Source organism: Poecile atricapillus, chromosome 18 (assembly GCF_030490865.1).
Source record: "Poecile atricapillus isolate bPoeAtr1 chromosome 18, bPoeAtr1.hap1, whole genome shotgun sequence".
NCBI classification, from domain to species: Eukaryota; Metazoa; Chordata; class Aves; order Passeriformes; family Paridae; genus Poecile; species Poecile atricapillus.
Genome location: NC_081266.1, coordinates 660,867 through 685,936, shown reverse-complemented (window position 1 = coordinate 685,936; position 25,070 = coordinate 660,867). Strand labels below are relative to the sequence as shown.

The 25,070-nt window shown below is 42.5% G+C and overlaps 1 protein-coding gene across 4 annotated transcripts in view; it reads left to right on the top strand.

Moving 5' to 3' along the window:
- Window positions 1-1,549: 1,549 nt before the first annotated feature.
- PRR5 (proline rich 5) overlaps window positions 1,550-25,070 on the top strand; it is a 32,122-nt gene continuing 8,601 nt past the window's right edge. The window contains exons 1-5 of one of the 4 annotated variants that reach the window (XM_058853032.1): window positions 1,550-1,592; window positions 8,131-8,270; window positions 17,031-17,144; window positions 22,683-22,763; window positions 24,095-24,143. In XM_058853032.1, coding sequence (XP_058709015.1) covers window positions 17,041-17,144; window positions 22,683-22,763; window positions 24,095-24,143 — 234 coding nt within the window. In that variant the 5' untranslated portion in view covers window positions 1,550-1,592; window positions 8,131-8,270; window positions 17,031-17,040. Of the gene's footprint in view, window positions 1,593-8,130; window positions 8,271-16,592; window positions 16,820-16,849; window positions 16,955-16,986; window positions 17,145-22,682; window positions 22,764-24,094; window positions 24,144-25,070 lie in introns of those variants that run through there. The other 3 variants (XM_058853034.1, XM_058853033.1, XM_058853035.1) reach the window with 3 other exon arrangements.

Genomic DNA, 25,070 nt, shown 5'->3' with positions numbered 1-25,070 from the left:
CCAGCCTCCCCAAAATGTTTCTTCTCATTTTGCAATATTTTGGGGTGGGTTATGCTTTCCTCTGTCCTGAGCAGTACAGGGCACTGGCAAGTACCTGGCTAAGTGGTCACATTAAGTGTGTGAACCCTTCCTTGTGTGGCTTTTCTCCTCTCCATCTCTGTTCCACTGGCATCTCTCGTGGCACGAACTCTCTTGCACTGTGAGAAAGAACCACAATAAAGGGAAAATAGATACTTCCCACAGAAAAAAAAACCAACATATTTTTTTGTTTTCAGGACACAGCTGAACTTGAAAAATGTTACACAAATCACTTTGAAACTCTTCAGTGGATTTGTAGCTGTTCTAACAAGTCTTCTACATCATGTAATCATCCCCTACGTATTATTCATTAAACAAAGGTATTCATTAGAGCAGCATGTGGCATAAATAACATCTCTAGTGCAGAGAAAAGAAGCTGTAAGGAATCTTTAGGACACACCTTGCTTTTGTGTGAATGGCAGGTAAAACATATGCCTGAAGTGTAGGTGCAGGATTCCCACCATGAGAGCAGCAGGAGCCAGGAAATGCCCTACATTTGCTCCACCCACCTCATTCATCTCTGGCTGTTGCTTTTGGGATGCTTTTCTGCCTCATTTTACTTGGATGCCCCAGCAAACTTCCAGCTGCTCCTCAAGGGCAGCTTCTAAAATCAGTACCTTTCACTTCTTTCCTTGGGGGCTGCCGAGTGTCTCTGATTTTCAGGGGTCAGCTGAAAGGTACAAATACAAAAGCCATCCTCCTGGCAGGTGGATTTACATTCAGCACGTAGGAGGCTGCAGGGTCACTTAGAAGATGTTTCAATTGCAAATCTAAAAGGAGGTTGAAAAACCCAGTTTAGATAAGAGCAGGAGGGTTATGCTTGTAATGTTTTTGGAGGATACAGGGACCGTGAAGCACACTGCGGCCAGTCCCACGCTGCACTGTGTGCTCCAGCAAAACCCGCTCCGGGACCTGTGCACAGCCGCATGTGTTCGCCACTGGGAGAAGATGTGATGCTGCCCAGTGGCCTTCCAGCTCCTCCAGCACTGGAGCATCTGGAGCAGAATCATTTCTCTTTGACACGCTGACTGCGCTGCTGCCTACACCTGCACCTTTCTGGCAGGCACCAAGTGTCTGTGCCGCTGCTCCCTTGTTTCTCCGTGGCTGAAGCAGGGAAGGGGCCCATCGGCCGCGCTTGTTCCGCAGAACAAACCAGAGGCTGCACAAGCCCAGCGCTGCCCGGCCTGCCGTGCCACAGCACCCTCCGGGGCTGAGGGGTGTCCCCGGCGGCCCTGCCGGGCTGGGCTTGGGCGGATCGAGCGGTTCCGAGGTCGTAGTTTATAGCCGGGTTCCTCCCTGTGGCGTCCCCCGGCCCGCCCGTTCCCGCCCCGCCGGCGTGGCTGCCGCGGCCGCGCATTGTGCGGCAGCCGCTGCCCCGGGCGGAGCTCGGGGAGCGCTCCCGGCCCCTCAGGACCCCCGACCCTCCCGGGCCGGGCCTCGCCTCCACCTCTGCCCCCCGGGCCGGGCCTCGCCTCCACCTCTGCCCTCGGAGGCTCCGTCCGGGGCCGGGCGCGGTGAGTGGGGGTCGTGCGGTCCGGGGGAAGCGGGTGGTGCCGCTGCCGGCTCTGTCAGCCCCGGGCTCGCTGCGGAGAGCTGGGCCAAGGGGGCTGGGTCCGTACCCGGCCCCGCCGCGGGTTGCGGTGCGGGGGGCTCGGCTGGCGGCTCCGAGCAGCCCCCGGGCCGGGCGGCGGCGGAAGGTCGGGGGCTCCTGGCTTTGTTTGTGGCTGTGAGCTGCGGTGAGACACAGCCCTGGCAGCCTTTCGGAAGGTCCCTGGGAATGCTGGAGCTTGGGCTCGCAGGTTTTACTCCCTGCCTGAATGTTCAGTGTTTGTGCAGACACTGCTCTCCTTCTCTTCCAGTCTGGAATAGCGATCTCAGGTAACTGGAGTTGGCTGTAAATGTGCTTCCTGTGGTCTCACTGCTGTAAGCTTTATTCACGCAATTCAGACCTTCATGCATGAGTAAAATATATTTTTTGCAGAATGATTTTGCATGTTCCACCCTGAAGTGCACAGTCTCCGATGGCTCCTGCAGGAGATGGGCTTGTCCCTTGCAGTGTGTGTGTGTGTGTGTGTGTGTGTGCACGGTCGCTGTTAGTTTTGGCAGCTGGTAAGTGATCACTGGTAAAGGTCGGGTGTCTTCGTGTTCTTCAGGAATGCATTAGCCTGGATGTGTGCCTGCGTTTTGATATTGCAGAAGCAACAAGAAAGAACAGCCTTAAAAAAAGGTTAAAGGAAATTGTTAACTTTCCTAATGCGTATCATTTCCAGCTAGCATACTTGTAAGCAAGTCATTGCAGGAAACAATCATATTTTGTATTTACTAGCTTGTTGACGAATAATAAAAGATAGGTCTAAAGCTAAATTTTGATGCTTCATTTAAAATAAATTCTTGTCATTTCTTCTGTCTCTCGCACCTGTCAGCGTTTCGGGAAAGATGATTATTAGGTGATGATTAGGCAGCTTTCTTACAACTTTAATTACAGGAATAGTTCCCTATAGGCCAGCTATAGAATAATGGACCCACTTGTTGTCTAGTACATTGATGAATTTAGAGCTGTGGTACTGCCTGGCGAAACTGTTCTTTGTCTGTTTAACTTCTGTAGCCAAAGCAGAGCTCAAACTTCATTCTAGGAGTCAGGTGAATACAGTGTATAAGTCTAGTTCCTCTTATTATGAAATTATTATGTATTGACAGGGATTTCATATCTATAATATACATAGTTGATTGACTTAATGCTTCATCTCACTGTATCTTATTAATAATCTAATTAGGGGAAAACTCTGGAAGGAATATGGAATTAAGACACAGTCCCAGTGGAACTCACTAAAAAAGACATTGCAGAGCAGACAGAGTGTAAAAGGAATTTCCAGAAGTATTTACCCATCACCCAAGATGGAGCTAAATTTTGAACACTCCTAGCTTGTATTTAGACTCCCGAGTTAATTGCTAGATTTTCAGGTCTTCTTTTCAGTACTCAAAGTTTTATATCCAGAGTGATTTGGGAGACAGTGAGGGAGATGTGTCTGTTGTAAGCCAAATTCTCAATCTTCAATGCGTAAGAAAATCACACCTTGAGTACTTAAAAAAATCTGATCCTTGGGTTGCAGTCACCACTCCTACCACTTCCATTCTGGAGGCACTTCTAATTTTTACAACTGATAGAATTACAGTTGTAAAATCTAGGCACAATAAGGCACACTAGTAAAATTTACTTTTCTTTTTTGTGATGTAGAAGCCATTGGGATTGATAAATAGTTCTGTAAATACAGTAATAGAGCTGTATGTGGCACTTAATCTCTGAACAAAAGTAATAGGTAATAGCTAAAAATAGTATTTCCTCTTTCAACAGTAGAGTTAAATATGGATATTAACTGCAGCAAGAAAGACTGGTCCAGAGCTGGAGGCTCAGATCGTTCATGCTTGCTCAGATCATTCATGACCTGCCCTACTTCTTTATTTTCCTTTAAAGTATCACTTTTGTGTGTGTGTCTGATAATAAATCACAAATGCAAATCAGAAAGCTGTTCTTTAAAGTGAAAATTTGAGCTTGTTTTGCTGCACCATAAAGGCACTGTAATTTCTAGAATGTGTTCTGATGCCTTGTAGCTCAGCACAGACTGCTGAGATGTGTTGAGCTTGTGCCTCCATTTACATGAGTGTCTGCTCTGACAACATCTTCACACCAGGGGAGAACTATTAGGTCTGGTTCTGATCATTTAACACTGTTTGAAGTGGTTCAATGCCACTGCTCAATAAATGCCTTCATAAAAAGGTCAGTGAAAAATTTGCCTTTCCAATAGCCCTGTCAGCCTCCCAAGGAACTGTTGAATTACAAGAGCTGGTGATTATCTGCCTGCATCTGTGGCCCCGGGACTCATTGACCCTGAGCATAAAGAAGAGAAGAAATGACAAATGCCTGTCCAGCAGCACATCCTCTCAGAGGTGTTTGCTTTCCCCCAGGTTCATAGGATGAGACTGTGGTTTGAGGTGTGATTAAAAGAGTGATTAATTAGCTAGCACATATTTAGCCCTTTAAAGATGGAAAATAATGTATGGGGATGATTTGAATTAAGTGCTGTTATTCCCTGCTATGAAAGAAATTCCTTGCCTGCTCTGTGTCCCAAGTTGGAGCTGTTGGCAATTTTGAGGCATTATTTAAGCTGTTTTGGAAACACCCTTTATACACCATTTCTATTGCATCAGCTTGTTGCATATTTATAAACAACTATACATATTTAAGCTTTTCTAAGAACCGTTTTATATGGCCTCTCCTTGGGTCTGCCTTTTTAGAGCATGTGTTTATCTTCATCATCACTTTTAGTCAGGGCATTGGTCCATTCTCTCTACAGATGTTGTTTGCCTGGTTATACATACTAGTAAAGATTTCTTACTCCTTTTCCTTTATCTTTGCCTAAAAGCCCCCTTAAAGATAAAACATAAAGATACAATAATTCCATGGGAAGGAGGTCATATTCTCCATTCCAAGGGAGATTCCCACCTTCCTTGGCAGACCCCTAGCCTTCAAACTGAGGCGCAGGGCTTATTTGCTGGCCACTCATCGCTGAATTGAAAGGCATCCCCAGTAACAGCAAGAATGAAGAGTCTGTGTGACTGATTTCTCAGGCTGTAACTGGCTGAGCAGTAGTTGATGAGCAGGGTGACTCTTATCAGCTCCACTGAAATACTGATTTATGGCAGCTCTTGTTGTCAGTACTGAGGAGGAATGGGTATGGCCTTCACTGAGCAAGTTGATGTTGTATGAGAAATCAATTTCACTCATACAAATAAGTCAATTCCATAATACACTCACTTAGAAAAGGAGGGCAGTTGTATTATTTGTAATGCACCTGTAAGGAGTGATCCTGTGCTTTGCTCTTTATTTTTGAATGCATGTAACATTTTTTGTCCAATAACACTTGGACAACTATCATCTCTGCCAGGAGTAACATTTTGGTTTTGAGAAATTCCCAAACAGCATCACTAACCATACTACACCCTTTCCTCCTCTGCCTCACATGTAGAATTTACCTAGAAATTGTACTGCCCTGTGGCTCAGAGCAGTTTGAGATGAGTCTGGATTTCGTGGCAGCTTTAGGTTCCAAAAACCTCTGGAGTCATGTTTCTTTCCATGCTGGTCAGGAGGTCTCTAAAGCTACAGCCTGAAGGTAATTTTGGGTCATTAACAGAGATTCTTCAGAGAACCTTGAGTTGCTGCTATCGCTGGAGTGGAGGGGTAAGCCAGCAGTGTGTGGCTGAGAAAACTGTCATGCAATTCTGAAATTCCTCTTCTGGGAAATGCTTGGTTTAAGGGATGGTATCAATACTTGATGACAAATGAATTCTTAATTTGCTTTATCTGCCAAAGGATGCACTGATTGCTCAGCTGGAGAAAGGAATATTTAATTACAGTTTTCTGGAACTTCTGTGCAGCAGCATCATGGTTAGGTTTTTTTTTAGGCATTCTCTTCTTCTCCTGAACCTGTGTGTAGTTTAGGATATACTGAATATTAGATAAAAGCAAGATAAATGTATTTCACAAATTAAAAAAACAACAAAAAAAAGATAATTTATACTTCATGCTTGCATTGATGGAATAGCTGAACTTTAATCATCAAAGTTAGATCAGTTTAAGTAAAAAAGGCAGTGGAATTTTATTCTGAAGTTACCCCCTTAAATCCTGAAGAATAGCACTATGAGGTAGGTTTATTATCCTGGCTGATCAAATTATCACCGATTATGGGCAAAATGGAGGGTTTTTTTAATCAGCTAGCATAGAAATGTCAAAGCATGTTCCCCAAACAAAGCAGTATTTTCATACCCATAAGCACTTCATTTTTTGAGAACCAATTAGCTATTATTGTGCTCTCTGTTGATAATATCTGTCTGAAGTCAGGAGGTGTTCTGCCAATTGCTGGGACAATTTAAAGGACACAGATACCAGTGGAAAGAATGGTCTTATTTTACTACGAATTTTAAGTCAGCACAAAAGTAAAATGGTACATCCAATAAATCTACACACTTGGCTTTAGCAACAAGGCAAAGTAGGAGAGGAAAAGCACCTAAGCATTACTATACAAGAGAAAGGATAGTGACTGAGGAAGATGCATCAGCAATTGCCTGAATACGTCACCATCATCCAGAGTCCGCAGTCACTGGGAGCCCCGTTCCACAGTGAGCACTTGGAGAACACTTCCCAGCAATTGGGAAAATCCTGCACAGTGCTTCCATCCACAGGTGAGGTCTCCAAATTCACCCCAAAAGTGGGTCCAGCTTTTATAGGCCCAAATGAGCAAGTCAAAGTGGCTTGATCATATTTTTAGCACAGAAACTCCCAGATCTGATGGCACACTTCCCGACCAGCCAGGACCAGGGTTTGGCCAGAACCCATGCCTTGGCTGGGAGGGTTTCCTGTAAAATATCCTGCAACCAATCTCTGTTCATGTCAGTGGGGAAAATTTCTTAAAATGTTGCATTTCTTGCAGAAAGGTTATGTGAAAGTTTCAAAGCAGTCGGTTTGGTGTTAAGCAGATAGCATAAGCATCTCAGTCATCTATTTTTAGCTAAATAGTATTGATGCTGTCAGTCACATATTGCCCAGGGTCTATTTTGTAAGTCAACTCTGGCATGAGTGGGATTTCTCATACAATTAGAGCAGTTTTTCATATACTCATCCACAGGAATTGTCGTTGCTCTGGCATGACTATGTTTGTACCTTTTTCTTTTTGCATCCCTCATGTTGTTTTTGTTCACGTGTTATCTCCCACATGCTGCTGAGAGGCTGCTGTCCCTACCTTGGCCCAGGTGCTCAGGACACCAGTTCAAGGCTCTGCAGCCTCCAAGCTGAGAGTAATTTCTCCAGTTCTGCACCTCTCTCCTGAATGCATTACGGGCAAAATGCACTGGCTCTGCCCAGCCCTCTGACTTAAACCAACACCTCTAAGTTTGCCTAAAATAAGTGGTAACAGAATGAAGCTGGTACTGATGGAGGAGACAAAGGGGGAAGTATAAGGGGATTATTTAGTTCTTTCAAGCATGGGAAAGATTAACTTTAAAATACGTATTTTTAAACACATGCAGTGAATATGAAATGTCAAAAAAAAAAGCAAGAATGGTTCATACCCAGGATGAGCTAAGCCAAAAAGGACATCCATGTATTTTTAGTTAAATTTAGCGCTGTGTTAGACTTGGTACTAATGACTGTGCAAAGTGCAAGACATGAAGAACTGTACTCAGAATGTTCATGCATGGGAATACCACTGTGTATCTGTGTATGGTACATGTATGTGTGTGTGTGTGTACATATATACACACACACACACATATACATATATATATACATACACAAATGTATATACACGCACATACATACATATATATATGTACATACACACACATGTATGAGTTTCCTAATAGTGTTCTATATTTATTGACCAGTTATTTGCAAAAATAATCTTTAAATGATGAAGGTGTTTATGTTGGGGTTAGAAGTCACATAATTCTTAATTGTGCTTCCCCTGTTTATCGACTCTGGGGTTGTTAACTCTGTTCATGGTCACCTCAAAGGGCACTTCAGGACCAGCCCAGGGCAGGCAGTGATATTGTACCCATCATTTGAAGCCCTAAAGAAAGAATTCCCAGTATTTCTAAATGATGCATTTAAGACTTTCTTGGGTCTTTCAGGACATATGCTCTCCAAAGCCAATCACAGTAAATCATGCAGCATATTTCAAACCTTTTTCTGTCACCTCCTTAATGCTGGGACACAGCACTGCTTGCACTGTCTGTACCCATGGAAGTTCTCTTGCCTTCTTTAGAGATAAGTGTAGATTTTAATATTGGTACCAGTGAATTGCTCCCCATGAAGAAAATAAAACAGAAAAAGGAAAAGTGCAAGAAGAAATATTTGAGTCAGCAATGAGGTAGAACAGCACTGATTATTGTGCTTATTTTACTTCTGTGTGTCACTATGGGTTTATTAGCGCACTCTTGCAACGTATTGTAGAATAGCAATATTTACAATACTGATCTTTTGTTTATCTTTTGTTGCAGAGGTGACTTTTTTTGCAAGGGCCTGACTTTTTTCAACCAGTTTGTATTGCCTGCCAAGAATTTTCATGTTGACTCTTGGAAACCTGCTGCAGAGTCTTCCCTGTTTACTATTCAGTCCTGTTTTCTTCTTCCTTTAGCAGGTAAGCACATGTTTCTGCAATACTAATTCCAACTGGAAAACGTTTCCAAATTCAGACACCCTGGAGAGTTAATTTTGTTTGACTCAGTAGGGTTAACATCTCCAAAATTTCTGCCACAGAAAAATACCTGAATAATAGTGCAGTCCTTTGGAGTCTTTAGCATCAGTGCATGTCAGTCTGCATCCATCCAGTTTTAATGTAACTCAAAAAACGCTTTGTATGAACTTTCAGTTGGGAATCTGTTTACAGCTGAATCAGGATTGTGAGCAATAGAGAAAACTGCTTGAATTGTTGCTGCCTGAGAGAAGCCTCTAAATAACTTTGTGTCCTTGAGGAAAAAAAAAACCCTAAAGAGGAGAGACAGAATGGGTGATGGAGAAGCTGGGGTGTCACCCACCACAGCACCTTCAAGCTGCACTAGAGCATTCAGCTGCTGTTCACCAAGATCACAGTCAGTGTTGCAGAAACAGAAACAGATTTAGCTGCGCTGGCTGGCTGTGCACTAAAGCAACAAGGGAATCTTGAATGGCCCATATATGATATATATATATATATATATATATATATATATATGGGTGTGGCAAGGACACTGAACAGCTGAGCTCTAGGAATGTCTTATACAGCTGCAGCTTTCCTGCAGGGGGGCATGGCCAAACTCTTAATATTCATTGTTAGGATTGGATTTGTGTTTGAGATTCAAGTTTTTTAGGGAGAAAAACATTTTTAATGATTTATTGAAATTACTTTTGTTAAAAAATGAGAGTGTATGTGGTGGTGTGCAAGTGCATTTATGTGAAAGAAAAGTAAATGTGCTTACTGTGTTATGTTGTTATGTTATTCTGTTTTCCTTTTAACATTATCATCACATGTAAGAACTCTTTTTTTTTTCAGAACAACTTAGAAATTTTCCCAGAAAACAACTGTCAGTTTCCTCCTCCAAAAGGATTTCTTTCTGAACATGTAGAGATCTATTTGCACTAAATAAAGGAAGGCATAAGTAGTACCTTTCATTCCTCTTCCGTTTTCTCCAGGAGGATAGGTTATGTCACTGAGGTCTGAATGATCCTCCAAAAGTTAAATTATAAGGATTACTGAAATAGGGCTTCAAGAAAAAAATCATGATATGGGCTTGAAAATTGATTGGGTTTTTTATGTCTTTAGAACTTGTGTTCTGTATTTGAAACGGGACTTCTACTTATTCCAATGCCTGGCATTGATAACTCGATAGCATTTTGTGATAAAGGTCTAATAAATGACCTTATGTGTGAAATGCAAGTGAGTCCTGGTTATATTTTCATTAAACCTCTCAACTAGGTCTTAAAGTATCTAATAGTTTTGGATGCATTTGGTTTTGACTACTAAAGTTTAGTCCCTCTCATAGGGAAGGACAATTATACACTGTTAATAATTCAGCCTTTAAAATTAAGGCTCCTATACTGTTCATTGATTTGTTGTTTTGGGTTTTTTTTAACACTACTGGGTACCAGCAATAAGTTGGAAAGCCTATTGCCTTTTTAAAAAGAATTCTTGAAAACATTTGAACCAAGAAGATTTTTTTTGTTGAAAGCATTAGAAAGGAAACACTACAGTAAAAAAACACTGAAACTTTCTATTTTATTCCAGCGGAGTAAGTTTAGATGTGTTTATGTTTAAACTGATATGCTAAATTCTTGTACAAAACAAATCAGGGAAATCAAATTCAGTCAATGAATCAAAAACCTGGAGTCAAATTATCTTTATGCCAGTAGTAATCAAAAGTTCGATTCTGGATACTCTCCTTCCTCAGAGAGTTCAGATCTGGATCCAAAACTTTTTCTTGGAACTAATCTCTGTAACAGATGACTAATAAAAACAACATAATGGCATGCACATATATTCATACACATATCTCCTATTTAACATGTGGAAGATTAGATGAGGGCCAGGATAATTTTATATTTATTTTATGAAAAATGATTAGAGTCCTTGCCCTGTCCTCCTCCCTGACTCCTCCAGTCTGCTCAAATGTTTGTGTTGCATAGACAAACACTGCTGAAAGCAAGACTGTTTTATTTATTTTTAGCAAGAAGATAAAAGTTTTGGTTTAATTTCTTCCCCATGTTCATCACTTAAATTAAACAGATTACCTAAACATTCATGCAAACACATGGCATCCAAAGTCCCCTTGTCCATTTTGTAATTGCATGCAGCAATGATTACAGTCCCACAGAAGGTATTTTTGCATTTTGTTTTCTTTCCATACACTGATGATTCACTCCTTAGAAGGGATTCACCCCTTTTAGGAGAGAGAGGATAGACTGGTTTCCTGACCTTTTATTTCTGCAAGTAGAAATGCATGAACTCACTTGGAAAAAAATATGAACCAAGCCAAAACATTACACAGGATAAAATTAATTCCAATTCTGATCATTCTGAGAGGGACAAAAAAGAAACATTTTTTCCCCCTTTTCTATCTTTTGACCGATGCCCCTGTAATTTGAAAGCACCAGAATATCAGAGCAGGGACTAAAGCTTTAATGATGCAGCAAAACTGGAAGACTCAAGTGGTGCTACCGCTGTTCAGGTATGTACAAGGAGTGTGGGTGGAGAAAACCTGTGTTCCATATGTGGAGGACAGAGCAAAAGTGCAAGACAAGTGGGTTCATGGAGGTTCCTGGTTTGTTTTTCCAGGGTCACAGAGTGTCCTGTGGGAAGCATTTCACACCGTGGGTGCTGGCACTAGGTTTTTGTCCCATCAAAAAAGGGGATGGCACTGGGCTGGTCCCTCAAGCTGCCTAGGGGAAGAGGGTAGCAGGATTCCTCTTGTGTTTGCCCTGCCATCACTTCCCCTTCCATTCCAGGTGGGAAACCCAAAGAGGAGCATCTTTTATTAAAAAAACCACATGTGACAAACAGCTGTTGATTTATAAACCTTTGTGGGAGTTAAGCTGTTTTGCCTTGTGAGGGGCTCATCAAAGAGTTAAAATGTAGTTAGAAGCAATAAGGAGCACATTTTCACAGGCAGGTGCATGTTTTACTGGGTTTTTTTGTTTTTTACATGGCTGTTTTCAGGGCTCCCTTCCCACTCACCTGAGGGGGCACAGCCCCAGCCCAGCCCAGCTGCCTTTCCAGGTGGCCTCATCACCTCAGGTGTCGTTGTGTTCCATCCTTGAGCAATGGGCCTGAACTGAAATTTTAGAAAAAGTAGGCTGACACAAATGTTTTTTCCAGATTTTAAGAGTCAGGATGAGCAAAGGCTGCAGTTTTTCCACAGGACCAAGCTTTGTCCATCGTCCTGTGATCTTCCCCTCAACGTGAAGATGTTAAGTTGGTGAAGTTTGGTGTAAAATCCCTTGATTCCCTGAGAGCCAGCTAAAGAGTGTTTTTTCAAGTATTATTAGTACCAAATTTTCCATTATATTTAAAAACTGTCTGAGGAAGAATTAGCTAGCTAAGAAAGACAAAAAATGAAGGGGGAGTATAAAAGCTAAGGATGAAAGAGAAGCAGGAAGCGAGCAAGGTGGGGAGGCTGAGGAGCTCAGTGTACAGGTATTAAATGTCATCCATCAGTAGACTATGGAAAGAAACTAGAACTGGATGATTGCTGCAGTCTGGATGGTTCTTTGCTGCGGACCTTTGCAGGCCTCTCTGCTGAGAAAATCTCCTAGGCACACTCATGATGCTCTGCCTCACACTGAGAAACTTCTGGAGGGAAAGGTCCAGGAGATGGGTCCATCTGCAGGTTGGCATGACATGCATAGCCATGTTTGGTGGAAGCCAGCAGATCTCTGAGGCAGGCAGTGGAACTGCAGAAGCCATGGGTTGCCTGAATGTCAGCTCTGAAGCTTTGCAGATGCTCTGTGAACTGCAGAGCATCCCTTGCTAGCCCTGGTCAAAGGGCTCTTCTTGAGTGTCACCTTGTGATTGCTTAGGAAGGAGATATTGTCGTGAGCATTTCTTTGTCACAAGCTAAAAGACAAATGCCATGTGTGAATTGCACATGGAGGTGAAGGGGCAGAAAGCCCAGCTCTGTGCACAGGGAGGTAGCTGTGGCCACACGGGCATGGCTGGTTGCAGGATGTAGAAACAGAGGAGATGTTCGAAAGGTTAGGAAGACATCTAACTAAGGTCAAGTCCTCTCTTACAAATCAGGGCTTGGCTGTGGTGAGGGTAGAAATAAGATAAAGGACTAGCAAAACCAAGGCTGTCCTAGGACTAACCTCAATAAACAAAAAGGGATCCTTGAGAATGCCTTTATCTCCAGAGGTTACAGAGAGTCAGTGGGATGGAGGAGGAAGGGTGTAAATAGACACTCTTTTGTTTCATACTTTCTTTACTCTCTTTATTTTTTATTTTCTAGTAATACAGGAGCTTTATGTAGCAAAGGAATTGATGAGTCGTAAGGTTTACAACTTCATTTCCTTCTGGCTCTTTATTTTTTCCTGATGGTTGCATCTCCTTCCTTTCTGCCTTGCCCCTCGTCTGCTGCTGTGGCAGGATGTCCTGGGCCTTTAGGAGGGCTGTGCTGTTCTGTCAGAAGACATTCCTCAGCTTTGGCATGTGTCAAGGCATACCTTAAGTTTTGTGGTGTAGTTTATGAAAAACTAAAATGCATTTTTCTAGGGAGATTTTAAACCCCTTTCTGCCACAGAGACACTCTGCCATTCTCTTCTTTGGTTGTAAAGTGTACAGCACTCGGCATCACTACAGGAAGTTCTGCTCTCTTCTCCAAAAGAGATGGGGAGATAAAGTGAAGTAGCGGGCTGCTTTTTTCCTTTCCAATTAAAATTTTTATTTGTTGAGTTGTTTTGCTTCATGGCAGAGCTCTGAATGGTGAATAAAGCTGAGATGGCAAATTCTCTTACTGTTTACATCCATAAACAGTAGCGATACCACTGCAGTGCTCACTTGTCATTGCAGTAGCAGAGTGGTGTAGTCTGAAACAAGCTGACCCATAGCAGTCACAGCTTTATTATGGATTTCATATATTGTAAATTTCTCAGTGTTTCCCATTGTGAACATTACTTTGTACTTCTTTTCCCATCTCATCGTGGTCAAAAAGAAACTTTTAAGTAGACAGTAGAATTAAACTGTAAAAATTAACATAACATTAGGTAAATAAAATGTAAGGTTCTTTCTTTTTGTTTTTTTTTTTCATTAAATCTCATTCTTTTGAAACCAAGTGTATGCTTGGGGAGGACTGCCTGGATTTTTTTTTTTTTTCTAATGTTTTCTAGGCACAGCAATACAATTTTTATACCACACGTCCCAGCAAGAATGTTGCAGGCAAAACTGACATAGCAGGAGGCAACTGTGGAGTGACTCCTGTGATTTAAAAAGCAGCATTTGATACAAGGTCCTGGATCTGTATGTTAACATGGTTTTCTAGTAAAAGCATAAATCCTCTTCAACTTCCAGCTTGTATTTATCTACCTATATATTGGTTTAGGCCTTAAGATAGAGGTAAGTCCAGGTAAGCAGGAATTCCCCTATGACTCTGGCAGCTCTGGGACTTGCTGTGCGGTCATTCACAGGATGTGGGCCCCACAGATCAAAGAATTCTTTCTAGTAGAGACAGCCCTGTTTTTACAAGGAGAAATGTCGCAGGGGAGGAGAATGAGCTATGGCTGGCAGTGCCTTCCTCACTGAAGTGGTTCTGTGGCTCTGGTTAAGCTATTTAACCTTTGAGCTGCAGGTTTTGTGTGAGCTAAGTATACATACATAGTATTAGTAGCATGTATGGCATGCTGGGTTTAACTGAATTTACCTACCAGTACCTGACAGTCTCAGCTCTGTGATTGTGCTGAGTGCAGCTGTTCTGTTCAAGCAGCTTGTAGTGCTCCTTATTGAACCTTCTGGAGGTCTCCTCCCAGTCCCCAGTCCTCTCCTTCCTCCCAGTAAGTCCAGCAGTGCTCTCACCCCTCTCCATAGCCAGTGGTGAGCAGTCTGTGCTGCTGACCCTCTCTGGGAGCAGTGCTGTACTGCCAACACTTCAGCAGTGGCTGCAGAAGCACAGCTGCAGCACAAACCCTTCTGGGGAGTTCTGTCTCCTGCATTCCCACCTGGGCCCCAGAAATCCCCAGCTACCTGCAGCACCCACTCCTTCCTCTGCTGGAATGGGAAACAGAGGTCCAGCATCTCCTGATGTCTCTGCCACCTGCTTATGAGGTGGGCTGGGCAAGTCACACCACCTCTCTCTTCTTCACTTGTAATGCTGAAGTGCAGATTTTATCTTCTCCCTTCTTACCCAAGCACTACTTAGGTCAAGTTAATGAATGACATGAAGTCAAGCATGTCCGTGGACTCTTAGCATGGTATAAATATGTAGGATTAATCTGCAATTATGGGTGGAGGTAGCCCTTGTTGAAAATTATTTATTTTATATATAATATACATATAAATATATAAAAATATATATATAATATATATATATATTTAAATCAACATTTGATGAGGTATAATCAAAGAAAGGAGAAAAGAGTGTAGAGAAAGCCTGTCTCCTGTTGCAAATTTTTCAGGAGATTGGAATGCTGGCTTATGTTTTGGTGCATGAGTTGACTCTGAGTGTAGTACAGGTGACTGGTTGATGGGGTGACATATAAACAAAATAACTTCTACAGGTGTAGTATTTTAACCATACAGACAGAATCAAAGGGCTAAAAAATCCAAGGATTTAATCCAGCATTATAACATTTTGCAAAACCTATTAAATTCACAGAATGTGGGAAGAAAAAAAGCAACTAGGTGGAAAATTAAATTAGAGGGAATTGTGTTGCCACTTGTTTATCTAAGTAGCTTTTTCACTTCACAGGGCAGACAAACATTTTATCTGAGCTCTTAGTAGAAACTTAGGCAGATTTGTGTTCCCCTGCTCTCCCCAGCCGTGTTGTCCACAGAAATGGAGTGCCCTTCATCCTATTTGGATAAAGCAGTGTCCTGCTGGAGCTGTGTTTGCTCCCTCATATGTATGCTGTAGAAGACATCTCATCCCTTAGAATATGGAAATATATATATATTTGTTTTCCTTTTGCTGCCATGTACATAATGGGTTGTTGTTTGTTTGAAGGATTTGAACATCTGGAAGAGACTGGGGATAGTAAGGTCTTTGTCCTTAGATTAGATGTGGGGCTGCAGGTCCCTTCCAAAGTGATTTGTTGTATGCCATCTACTGTGCTGCTCGTTTGTATACTTGAGAGTTTTGGTGTAGGAAGGGAAATTAATACAATGCTAATTCAAGCAGTGGGATAAAACCACTATGGCTGAAAGTGGCACAAGGTAAAAATAGATTTATTTCTCTAAGTAGTTCTGTAATTGGTCCCCATGGAGCTATCACTAATTACATCAAATTATGGAAGTAAATACTTATATGCAATAATCTCATCTGACTTTGGTTGAATAGTGAGAGGAATTGTTTTTTTACTAAAATATGTCAGTATATGATTCACATAGGGCAAAGCTGTCTGTGAGAAATTGAGTTTTTCTGTAGAGTAAGCTTTGTTATGTTATTTGGACACCAGCAAAGCTGGTTATACCTGAATCTAGACATCTAGACAACAGGCAATCACAAATGAAAAGAGTAAGTAGAAAACAGGAAGAAAAAAAAAAAAAAGATGATAAGTTCTTCTATTTCTTCTACTCTTTGCAGTGAGTGCGAAGTTACTCTGCAAGAAGCCTTTGTGGCTTTTACCAGACTATGCAGATCAGTGCTGTAGCAATAGAAGAGCAATTCTTATGTTCTGGATCAGTCAGTTGCAAACTATCGCAGAAGATTAGCCAGGCATTCCTGGATTTAAAACAGAGCTGGAAGTGAGTGACAGCAAACTAAGCATGGGGTGGAGTCTTGTGGAAGCATATCCTTCAGCTTCACTGCTGCAGTCAGTCAACTTTCCTTTGAAGATAAGACACCTGGGGCTTTTGTAGAAATTCATTGCAGCTGTTATCACAATTTAAAAATAAAAAAGCCAAACAATGCAGGCAGAGAAAGGCAAATCATCTGGCTCTTCTGTGCACCATCAAAAATTCCTCCAAATGCTAAACCCCAGACCATCACTTTTCATTCCACAGTTATGTTGCTTGCAAATCCTTTGTGTGAGGCTTTGAGGCAGAGCAGCCTGTGAGCCTGTGGATGTGGCTGTATGGGTGAGAGTTTGAGTGTTCAGTGTCGCAGTGTGGCAGGGCACAGGCAGTTATGAAACTTCCCAATAAGGTCTCAGTGCGTCAGTATTGGCTACTTGGGTTTGTTTTGGTTTTGGTTTGTTTTTTCCCCTGTCTGTTGCCCTCCAGTTTCGTTTCCATTGATGAGAGCAGGAAGAGGGGCGGGAGGTTGGGAGATGCTGCTGGAGGAGCCAGGCAGTTCCCATGGCAGGTGGAGCACCGCAGTGCTGAGCGAGATTCCCAAGATTTGCTGCCAGGGGCCAAGGGGAAGGGAAACCTTCACACTCGGGGCAGCTGTGCTTACAAGGGGCCCCTTCAGTGCGCTGTAGCAGCAGCCAGAAGTTTGACTTATTTTTTGAAAGGACTGGAGAAATTATTAACCACAGTTGATGACGTCAGAGTTGATCTGATTAAAGGTTTGTTTTCTTGCTGGCAGAGGTGTGCTCCCTAGAGACCGCTTCTCTCTTCTTTTTTTTTTAAGTTTCTTTTTTGACCAGCAAACGGAGGGAACCGCTCGCACTGCTGCTGCTGCCGCTGCTCCAGCTGCGTGTGTGTGTGTGTAAACAGGATGGTGTATCTGTAGCTGCCACACGCAAACACACATTTGACCATGAGGACTCTTCGCAGGTTGAAGTTCATGAGTTCGCCCAGCCTCAGTGATCTGGGCAAGAGAGAGCAGGCAGCCTTGGATGAGCGGGGGACACAGCAGCGCCGGGCCTGCTCCAACGCTACCTGGAACAGGTAAGGTCACACCGTGTGCTGCCTTCTGGCAGTCTGCCCGTGCTCCTGCACTGGGATTGCTGTGCAGGTGGCTGCTCTGGGAGCTGCAGGCTCACAGCCTGCCTTGGTACATGCACTGCAGCTCCCACTCAGATTAACACAGGAGTGCCTTTTACCCCTTGCTCTTAAACTTCCTCTGAAGGCTGATAACAGAGAGACATCCCTGCCTTCCCTTCAGCCTTTGTGACAGACAACGACTTGTTTCACAGCATCCAGCTACTCATATATCTTTGTGTCTATCTAAATATTCCAAGTTTATGTGGCTTAGGTTATATTTAAAAAAAAAATTACATGTGCACAACTATTAAAATACATACTTCTTGTCTGTATATCTGTGGCTGTTGCTGGTAGTTGATATAGTTATGACAAAGTCTACTAAGTTTGCTCATGCTAGTACAAATAGATGTGTGCGTGTGTGTATGTACACATGCAAGCGCCTGCACTTTGGACAGGGAAAATAAGCCCTGATTATTTCCTTTACTTTGTTTATACATTTTAATTATATGGCTGTTTTACAAGAAAATCTATGCAAACATTATGCTGTGAATGTGTCCATTAGCTCAGCTATTCAGAAAGCATCTTAATGTCCATTTTGGTGACAATCTTAAAAGATTAATCTAAGCCTCTAAATTGTTAGGAATTAAATTCTGAGGTCAGTTTTGAAAATGAAATGTCACCTCCTAGATCACAGCTTGGAATGTGTCATCTGTAGTATTTTATAATTATATGGTGGTACAACTGTAGGAAGAAAAAGACCGGTGAACTACAGATACATTTGCTAAAATTCTGAGAAAAATAAAATATATAAAATAGCATATCTTCTGTCCTTCTCATCACTAAATTTGTAGTTTCATGTCTGTATTAAGAATTAGTTGTTGAATGCCAGCAGTGCACTAAACTCTGAAACTGTGCTGACCACAAAAGAGGCTGAGTTTCTTTTCAAATATCATGCTGTTTGTATGAACCTGAGTTGTACCCGATGTGTGGATGGATGGTGATGGTAGTTCAAGGGTAGATTGGGCCATCTTGAGTTGTGCCAGTTGGGACTTTATTTGGCCAGTAGCCCTAAGGGAAACAGCAGGGAGTAAGAGACTTCTGGGTGGGGATCAGAATAGAGTCCCCAGAGCCTTTTTGTGATGGTGTGCTGACAGCTTTTGTTGGCAGGGGTTAGCTTTTCCAGGTCTTGATGTGGGGAGGGAGCTGTGGAGGTGCAGATGCAAAAGGAGAGCAGGTCACCCGGCTTGCTGGGAGGCAGAGAGTTCCAGACTTGGGGCTGCTGCTGATATTCAGGCTAGAGGATTTTCCTGGTTGAGATGAAGCAAGAGTTTGTTACTTTTAATCTGGACAGGACAGGTACAGCTCTGGGCAGAAGTGCTTGCCAGTCAATGAGCTGGACATCTGCACGTTTCATCCAAACAATTACACAACTGTCCCATTGCTGTTCCTTGAATAGATGTCAGGGAGTCTTAAATGATACTGAATTAGATGGATTAAGAAATTATACACTGTAGCTTCTATCATCAGTGCATGTCCATCTTGACATATATAGCAGAGTCTAGTCTTGGTTCATCTCTCCTAGGGAGACTGTAATGTTCCTGGACATCTAAAATTTGACTCACCCAAAATCTGGTCTGGGTTTTTTAAGTTTTGGGCTGTGGAATTTCTTTTATTTTTCTATTGCAAAATTGAAACAACCCAACAGAGGACACTTTCCCTACTTTGGTTTACAGGAATATTTTTCCTTCCAAATGAAATGATTGCTTGTGTTGTTTCATTCTGTGCAAGCATAAGAGCTTGCTGATCAAGGAAGTCAAGATGCACCAACAGAGCTCTCCCCTCTCACCAAGCCTGGCTGTTCTATATTTAAATGTCTGCTGCTTTCTTGCCTTAGCAGCTGTGCCTGGGTGTGGCATATGTGTATCTGCTTCTCAAAGAAGCTTTGAATTAAGTCCATGAGAACTGAATTGGGGAGAGCTGAAGCACAACACGCATCAGGTTCAGCCCTGCACAGACTGGCTGATCCCATGCTGAAAGGCAGATCTTTGAGGCAGAGCAGGGATGCTGCCCCTGGCCATGGCAGGGACTGAAAAGCTGAAGTGAGGCTAATGGGGTCTTTTGCAGGACAGCAGCTCTGTCACTGGGGGTGTTTTTGGAGGAGGGGGTGGGTGCATGGCTGCTCTTCTGCACTTGTTCTGTGTGTGGCCACCGTGGTCCAGTGGTGTCCCCTCTGCCACTGCTGCCTCCTTCACACCAGTCTCAGCTCAGACTGTTCATACCTGCAAATTCCTTCTGCATTTTAACACCAGGGGAGGACAACCTGAAGGAGCCTAATTCAGCCTTACTGGGGGAACGTAGTGCTGTGGTAGCAAGGAAGGTCCCTTCCTCCCTGATGACTTCCCTTCATGTCAGAGCTAAAATGCAGTGAAATTCTCAGCACTGTTACATCAAAGGGAAATTGGTGACAAGCTGCTGTCTGCTATTAGGCAAATGAGACTTTATATCATGGCTTTTTCAGAGCTTGCTTTCCCATGAACCCCAGATCTGTGCAGCAAAACACTGTTGGTGCAGTTAACTGGCAACATAGCGGAACAATACACTTCATTACAGCTCACAGAATTTGCATTGGATTAAAATAGTTCAGATTTTTTCACTAGGTGTAAAATCACTTCAGGCAAAAATGAGGGCTGAATGCTGACTAAAGCAATTGGACTGAGAAACCCAGGAGTTTTAATCCTGAGCTCACACACCAGGGGGCCCACTGAGGCCAAATAAAATCCACGGCAGGATTTTCACTCTGGCTGAGCTAGCACAGACTGCCTCATCAGGAGCTGATACTGTCTGAGTTGTGCTCTGGGAAAGCCTCTAGTCAAAGGTTCTTAGATCCTCTTTGAGGTAAGAAAATACAGAAAATTCACAGAGGCATGAAGGAGTAGGAGATAGCAAGGAAAAGGTGAAGAAAACAGGTAAATTGCTTGTAACATTAGTGAGATCAGCAGTAAATCTGAGGAGACATACCAAATCAGAAAGGATTTTAAGGTCTGGGGTAATTTTTACAGTAAACAATTTGCTGTAAAATAACTTTTACAGACATGAAAACCATATTTCGTATCCTAATTTAAGATGAATGTTTTTTCAGATGACAGGAAGGCTTTTCCAGTGGAGAAAATATTCCAGACCAGCATATTTTTCTTCTGTCAGTTTTTATTTAGAAATATTTTAAAGTATTTCTGCCTGTCTGAGGATCACCCTTTTTATTCTGACCCTTTATTTGAAGCCCTCTGTGGGGTGTTTGGCACTCTGTGTGCATGGAGGGCAGACAGAAGCTCACTGTAGGATGGGAGGGAGAACAGGGCTGGTGAAAGAGACTTCCCACTGGCCCAGCCACCACTGCTCTCCATGGGGAATTTTCCAGCCATGACTACAGTAACAGAAGGTGGTGGTGGTGGTGGTAGTAGGGAATTGCTGCTCCCCATAGCCCTCCAGAATAATTTACACCTCCCTGAATGCAGGAAACCAATCTTCTTTGTCCTACAGTCCATAGAGATACTAGCTCGTAGTAACACTTAGTAGAGATACTAACTCTTAGTAACACCTCCAGGAAGTCCCCTCACCTGTCTGTCTCAATTTCTTGGTTTGTAAGAGCAGTGATTATAGTTGGTGAAGTGAGGCAACTAATGCCTCCCTAACTCTTTGAAGAGGGAATTTTCCAGACCAGCTTATTTTCACTTGTATGACCAAGTGCTTAATTGCAGCCTGTCCCAAACGGACCTGTTAAACTGGAGAGAGAAATTATTTAGAAAGGGGTGCCAGAGAGAGAGAGAGAGCACTTTGCCTTTTAGAAGAGATGTTTAGTCATTCTTCTCTGCCTACATCTGGCAGGCAACACTGCAAAGTTCATTTCTGAATCAGAAGAGTGTGTAGAGACTGCTTGTTTCATTCACTACATTAATCTTATTTCCCTTATTACTCATAGTATTAAAACACCTAAGTCACTTCACTGTATACCAGAGACATTTATCTGCCTATTTTCAAATAATCATAAATTGAGTGTGTCTGTATGAGCCAGCCAAAATAACCTGGGTTAGATTGTGAATGTATGTCTGTGCTCGTGGGTGTAGGGGGGAAAGAGGGACTGCTGTGGCAGCAGTCATGTGTGAGCTTTTGGAAACATCTTCAAAGGAACAAAAGAGAGAAGAAGATAATGGTTCTTATTTCTGCTTGCGTCTGTATTTCTCCACAGCAGGGCAGACCCTTCACCTGCCACTTTTAATTTCCTTTTTCCTTAGATGAAGGTGGCTGTGCTTTTCTGATAGTGCATCTCTTAGCTATTGTGTCCCTGAGTTTTGAATCTCTCAGGGAACAGTGTTGAGTTTGCCTTCCAAGCAGTCCTCTGCTCACAGCTGGCATTGAAATGAGCTGTCTTATCATCGGCCTGGGAAAGTTTAATGTGGGCATTGGCATTCCTGAGGCACTTTCTGCTGCTGCCTCAGGAATTTTTCCTGCATTTTTCCTGCAATGACATCCCCTTGGAGTGGGAGCAGCCCCGTGCAGCTGGATCTGGCCCTGGATCAGGCCAGAGCTGACCAAGTCTTCCCAGCACCTGAAGGGAGGCTACAAGAAAGAAGGAGACAGACTTTTTACAAGGATATGTGGTGACAGGATAAGGAGGAATGTCTTCAAATTGATAGAGAGTAGGTTCAGATCAGATATCAGGAAAGAATTCCTCCCTGTGAGGGTGGTGAGGCCCTGGCACAGGGTGCCCAGAGCAGCTGTGACTGCCCCATCCCTGGAGGCATTCAAAGCCAGGTTGGATGGCTTTTGGAGCAATCTACTCTAAGGAAAGGTTTCCTTGCCCATGGCAGGGGTGGGACAGGATGATCTTTAGGTCCTTTCCAACCCAGGACATCCTGAGATTCTATGATGAGCTCTTCCACCAGTAAGAATCAAGCTTCCTCCCTGGAGACCTTATGAACAGATACCAACCACGTTTAGCTCTTCTTCACAAGACACAGCAGCCCCACACACTTGTACCTCCAGGGTGGGCACATCTGGTCCTTGTCCTGCTTTCCAGAGCTCTAAAACTGATTGCTGCTGCCTTGCACAGACTCCAGTGCAATGGAAGCTGTTAATTGTCTCTGCAGTGAGCCATAGAGATAAAGAGTATACTTGCAAATTTTTCAGATATATGTGAAGGTATTAAAAGTTATAGGTGACATACTTAAAGTGTTTAAAAAGTTGGCCTAAGTATTTGAAGTTACTGATTTCAGATGTACAGCTGTTGAAGTCACTGAGTTGGAACAAATCAAAAAGAACTGATTTTCAAAGATGTTACCTATTTGCTAGGCAGTAATTCCCTTTTAGGCATCTGGGATGGGTGGGGTACCAGAAGTCATCTATGACTTTTTAAAAAGTCCTGAAGTGTCTAGACAGAAATGTTAGAATAATTGTGGAGGTCATAGCATTGTTCAATCTTCAATGACTCATCATGTCCTCTTTCAGTATCCACAATGGAGTGATAGCAGTGTTCCAGCGTAAGGGTCTCCCAGACCATGAACTTTACAACCTCAATGAAGGAGTCAGGTAAGAGACTCGGCCACACAAGGTGTTCTCAGCCAGATGCTCGGTACTGTTTGCCAGCCCTCACACTTCACAGCTTCTGCAGAGCATGAAGGTTTTTCTCCCAGTGGCAGTTTTGACCAGCACAGTCCATTTTGCCTCAGTAATCACTGCTGCTGATGCGTGTCAACATTTCACTGTGTAAAGAGCTGATCCCTCCTTCTGCTGGAGGAATTCAGCTCTGAGCAGTAGGGCCTTTTGATGTGCTGGTTTAAAACTAAGGTTTAAAACTCTGCTGGTTTAAAACTAAGGAATGGAAAACCTGGGCCCCTGTTGTGATTCAGCCCTGTTGCATAGCAGTGATGCTGCCATTTCCAGAGGTGCCACTCTCAGGTGCTTCCCTTGCATCCATGGAAGAGGTGAAGCCTCCAAAGCACTCAGTGAGACATGGCAAGGGAAGATGTCCTGCCTGGTGAGCTTAGAGCTACTGCTCCTTCCACACAGGATGAATGGAAATGAAGTAACAAAACTGTCCTGTTAGACATCATGGCCTGAATAACACTGTTTATGTTTCCAAATTCTTCCCCACAGTACTCAGAATGGAAAGTGTAACACTGCACAACAGATATTAAAAAAAGTTACATGAAGCAAACAAGTGATTTACTGGGTTTGAACTGTGGCTGCAAAAGATGAAATGCCACTAAAATGCGCTTAAAATGAGCTTTGTTTGCATCACATCAGTATCCTGAAACTCAGAAAAGAGGAAGCTATAAATATGCATTAACTTTAATAAAGAAGTATTATCTAGCATCCAGCATGTGAGATTTAAATAACACAGCTTTTTAGCTATGTGGCAAATTTTACCTGGATACCAGCAGGCTTATGGACCGAGTTGAATTCAGTTTCTGAATTGAGAATTTGTGGGATTTTGTTTTGCATGGGAGTTTCAGTTGCTCTCTGAGGTTGCTTTGTAGGTTTTAGTGTAGAGGAATTATGAAAGGCAGAGCTAAACCATTAAATTCCTACCTGCCTTTTCATTGAAACCATATGAAACTTCAGCTGTCTTGTCCTGAGTGGATGTAGGATAGAAAGCATCCTCTTTTCATCAAATCTTATTTTCCTTTCATATGTGAAATTGAGGCATCTAAAATGACAGCAAATATTTTTCAACAGGCAAGAATGATGGTTTGAGTCAGTATTGTTGATCCTGTTTGTTCTCTTTGTAGTTAGTCATTAATGGCAGTCTCTGTGCTCATTCTAAAGTAAGTTGCTATTAATGACTTCTCATTCATGCAGTGCACAGCTAATGTGATTTGCTGATTACACAGATTCTTTTCTTGCTCTTTTTAAAACAGGCAATTGCTGAAAACAGAACTGGGATCATTTTTCACTGAGTATCTGCAGGTAGGCCTGTGTTTTCTTTATTTAAATCCAATTCTGTTTTATGCTACTAAGAAAAATAATTTTGCCCACCCTAAATGATGACCTGGAGATACTTGAAACCATTCAGAGATGTCCACTGACTTTCCTGTGTTTTTGAAATCAACACATTGATGAGATTTGGATTTTATATATATACATACAGTTAGATAGTGAAAACCCAACCTGTCACTGTGTTTCTATAGGTCATTGCTGTCTTTCTTGAGGTTTCAGACATTGTTTTTTATCTTAAAATTGAAGTCCTTGAGTAAACCAGTGAAATTCATTGCAGTAGAGTTACTAGGAAAGAATTTTAGAAGTACCACTGTCTGTTGAAGCAATATTCTTTCTGCTTCTTTAAGTACATGTTTTGTAGGTCAGTCATTGGAAGTTTGAGAAATACTTTGTACTGCACAGAATACATCCTTTGTCCTAAAACCAGCAGGTGATTATGGCATACTTTCACAAGTGTCCTCTTGCAGTGAAGGTGACTCAACAACAACAAAACCTTTTGGTCCTCTGACTTCAGGGCAGAGGGTGGTGAAAATAAATAGGGACAGGCACAATTGTGTGACCTGAAAAGCAAAATCTTTAATAAGCAAAATAACAAATGCATACATATAGGAATGCACAGAGAAGGTGAGGACCAGGGGGTTACAGTAACTTAGGTAAACTAAGGTAGGGGTGGAGTCTGATGGGAAGGAGCAAATAACAACTAGGGATTATAAATATGTAAAATAATGTGACAAAATACAGCCAGTGGTAACAAAGAAACTATGGGACCTTCAAGTGGCTGATATTTTACTCACCATGACTACAGGGATTTTTCTCATGGCCTTCATCGACCCCAACAGTGTCCCAAGTGATTTAAGTAAGATGAACACAGCAAGAGTCCTTCAATGATTAACTTTT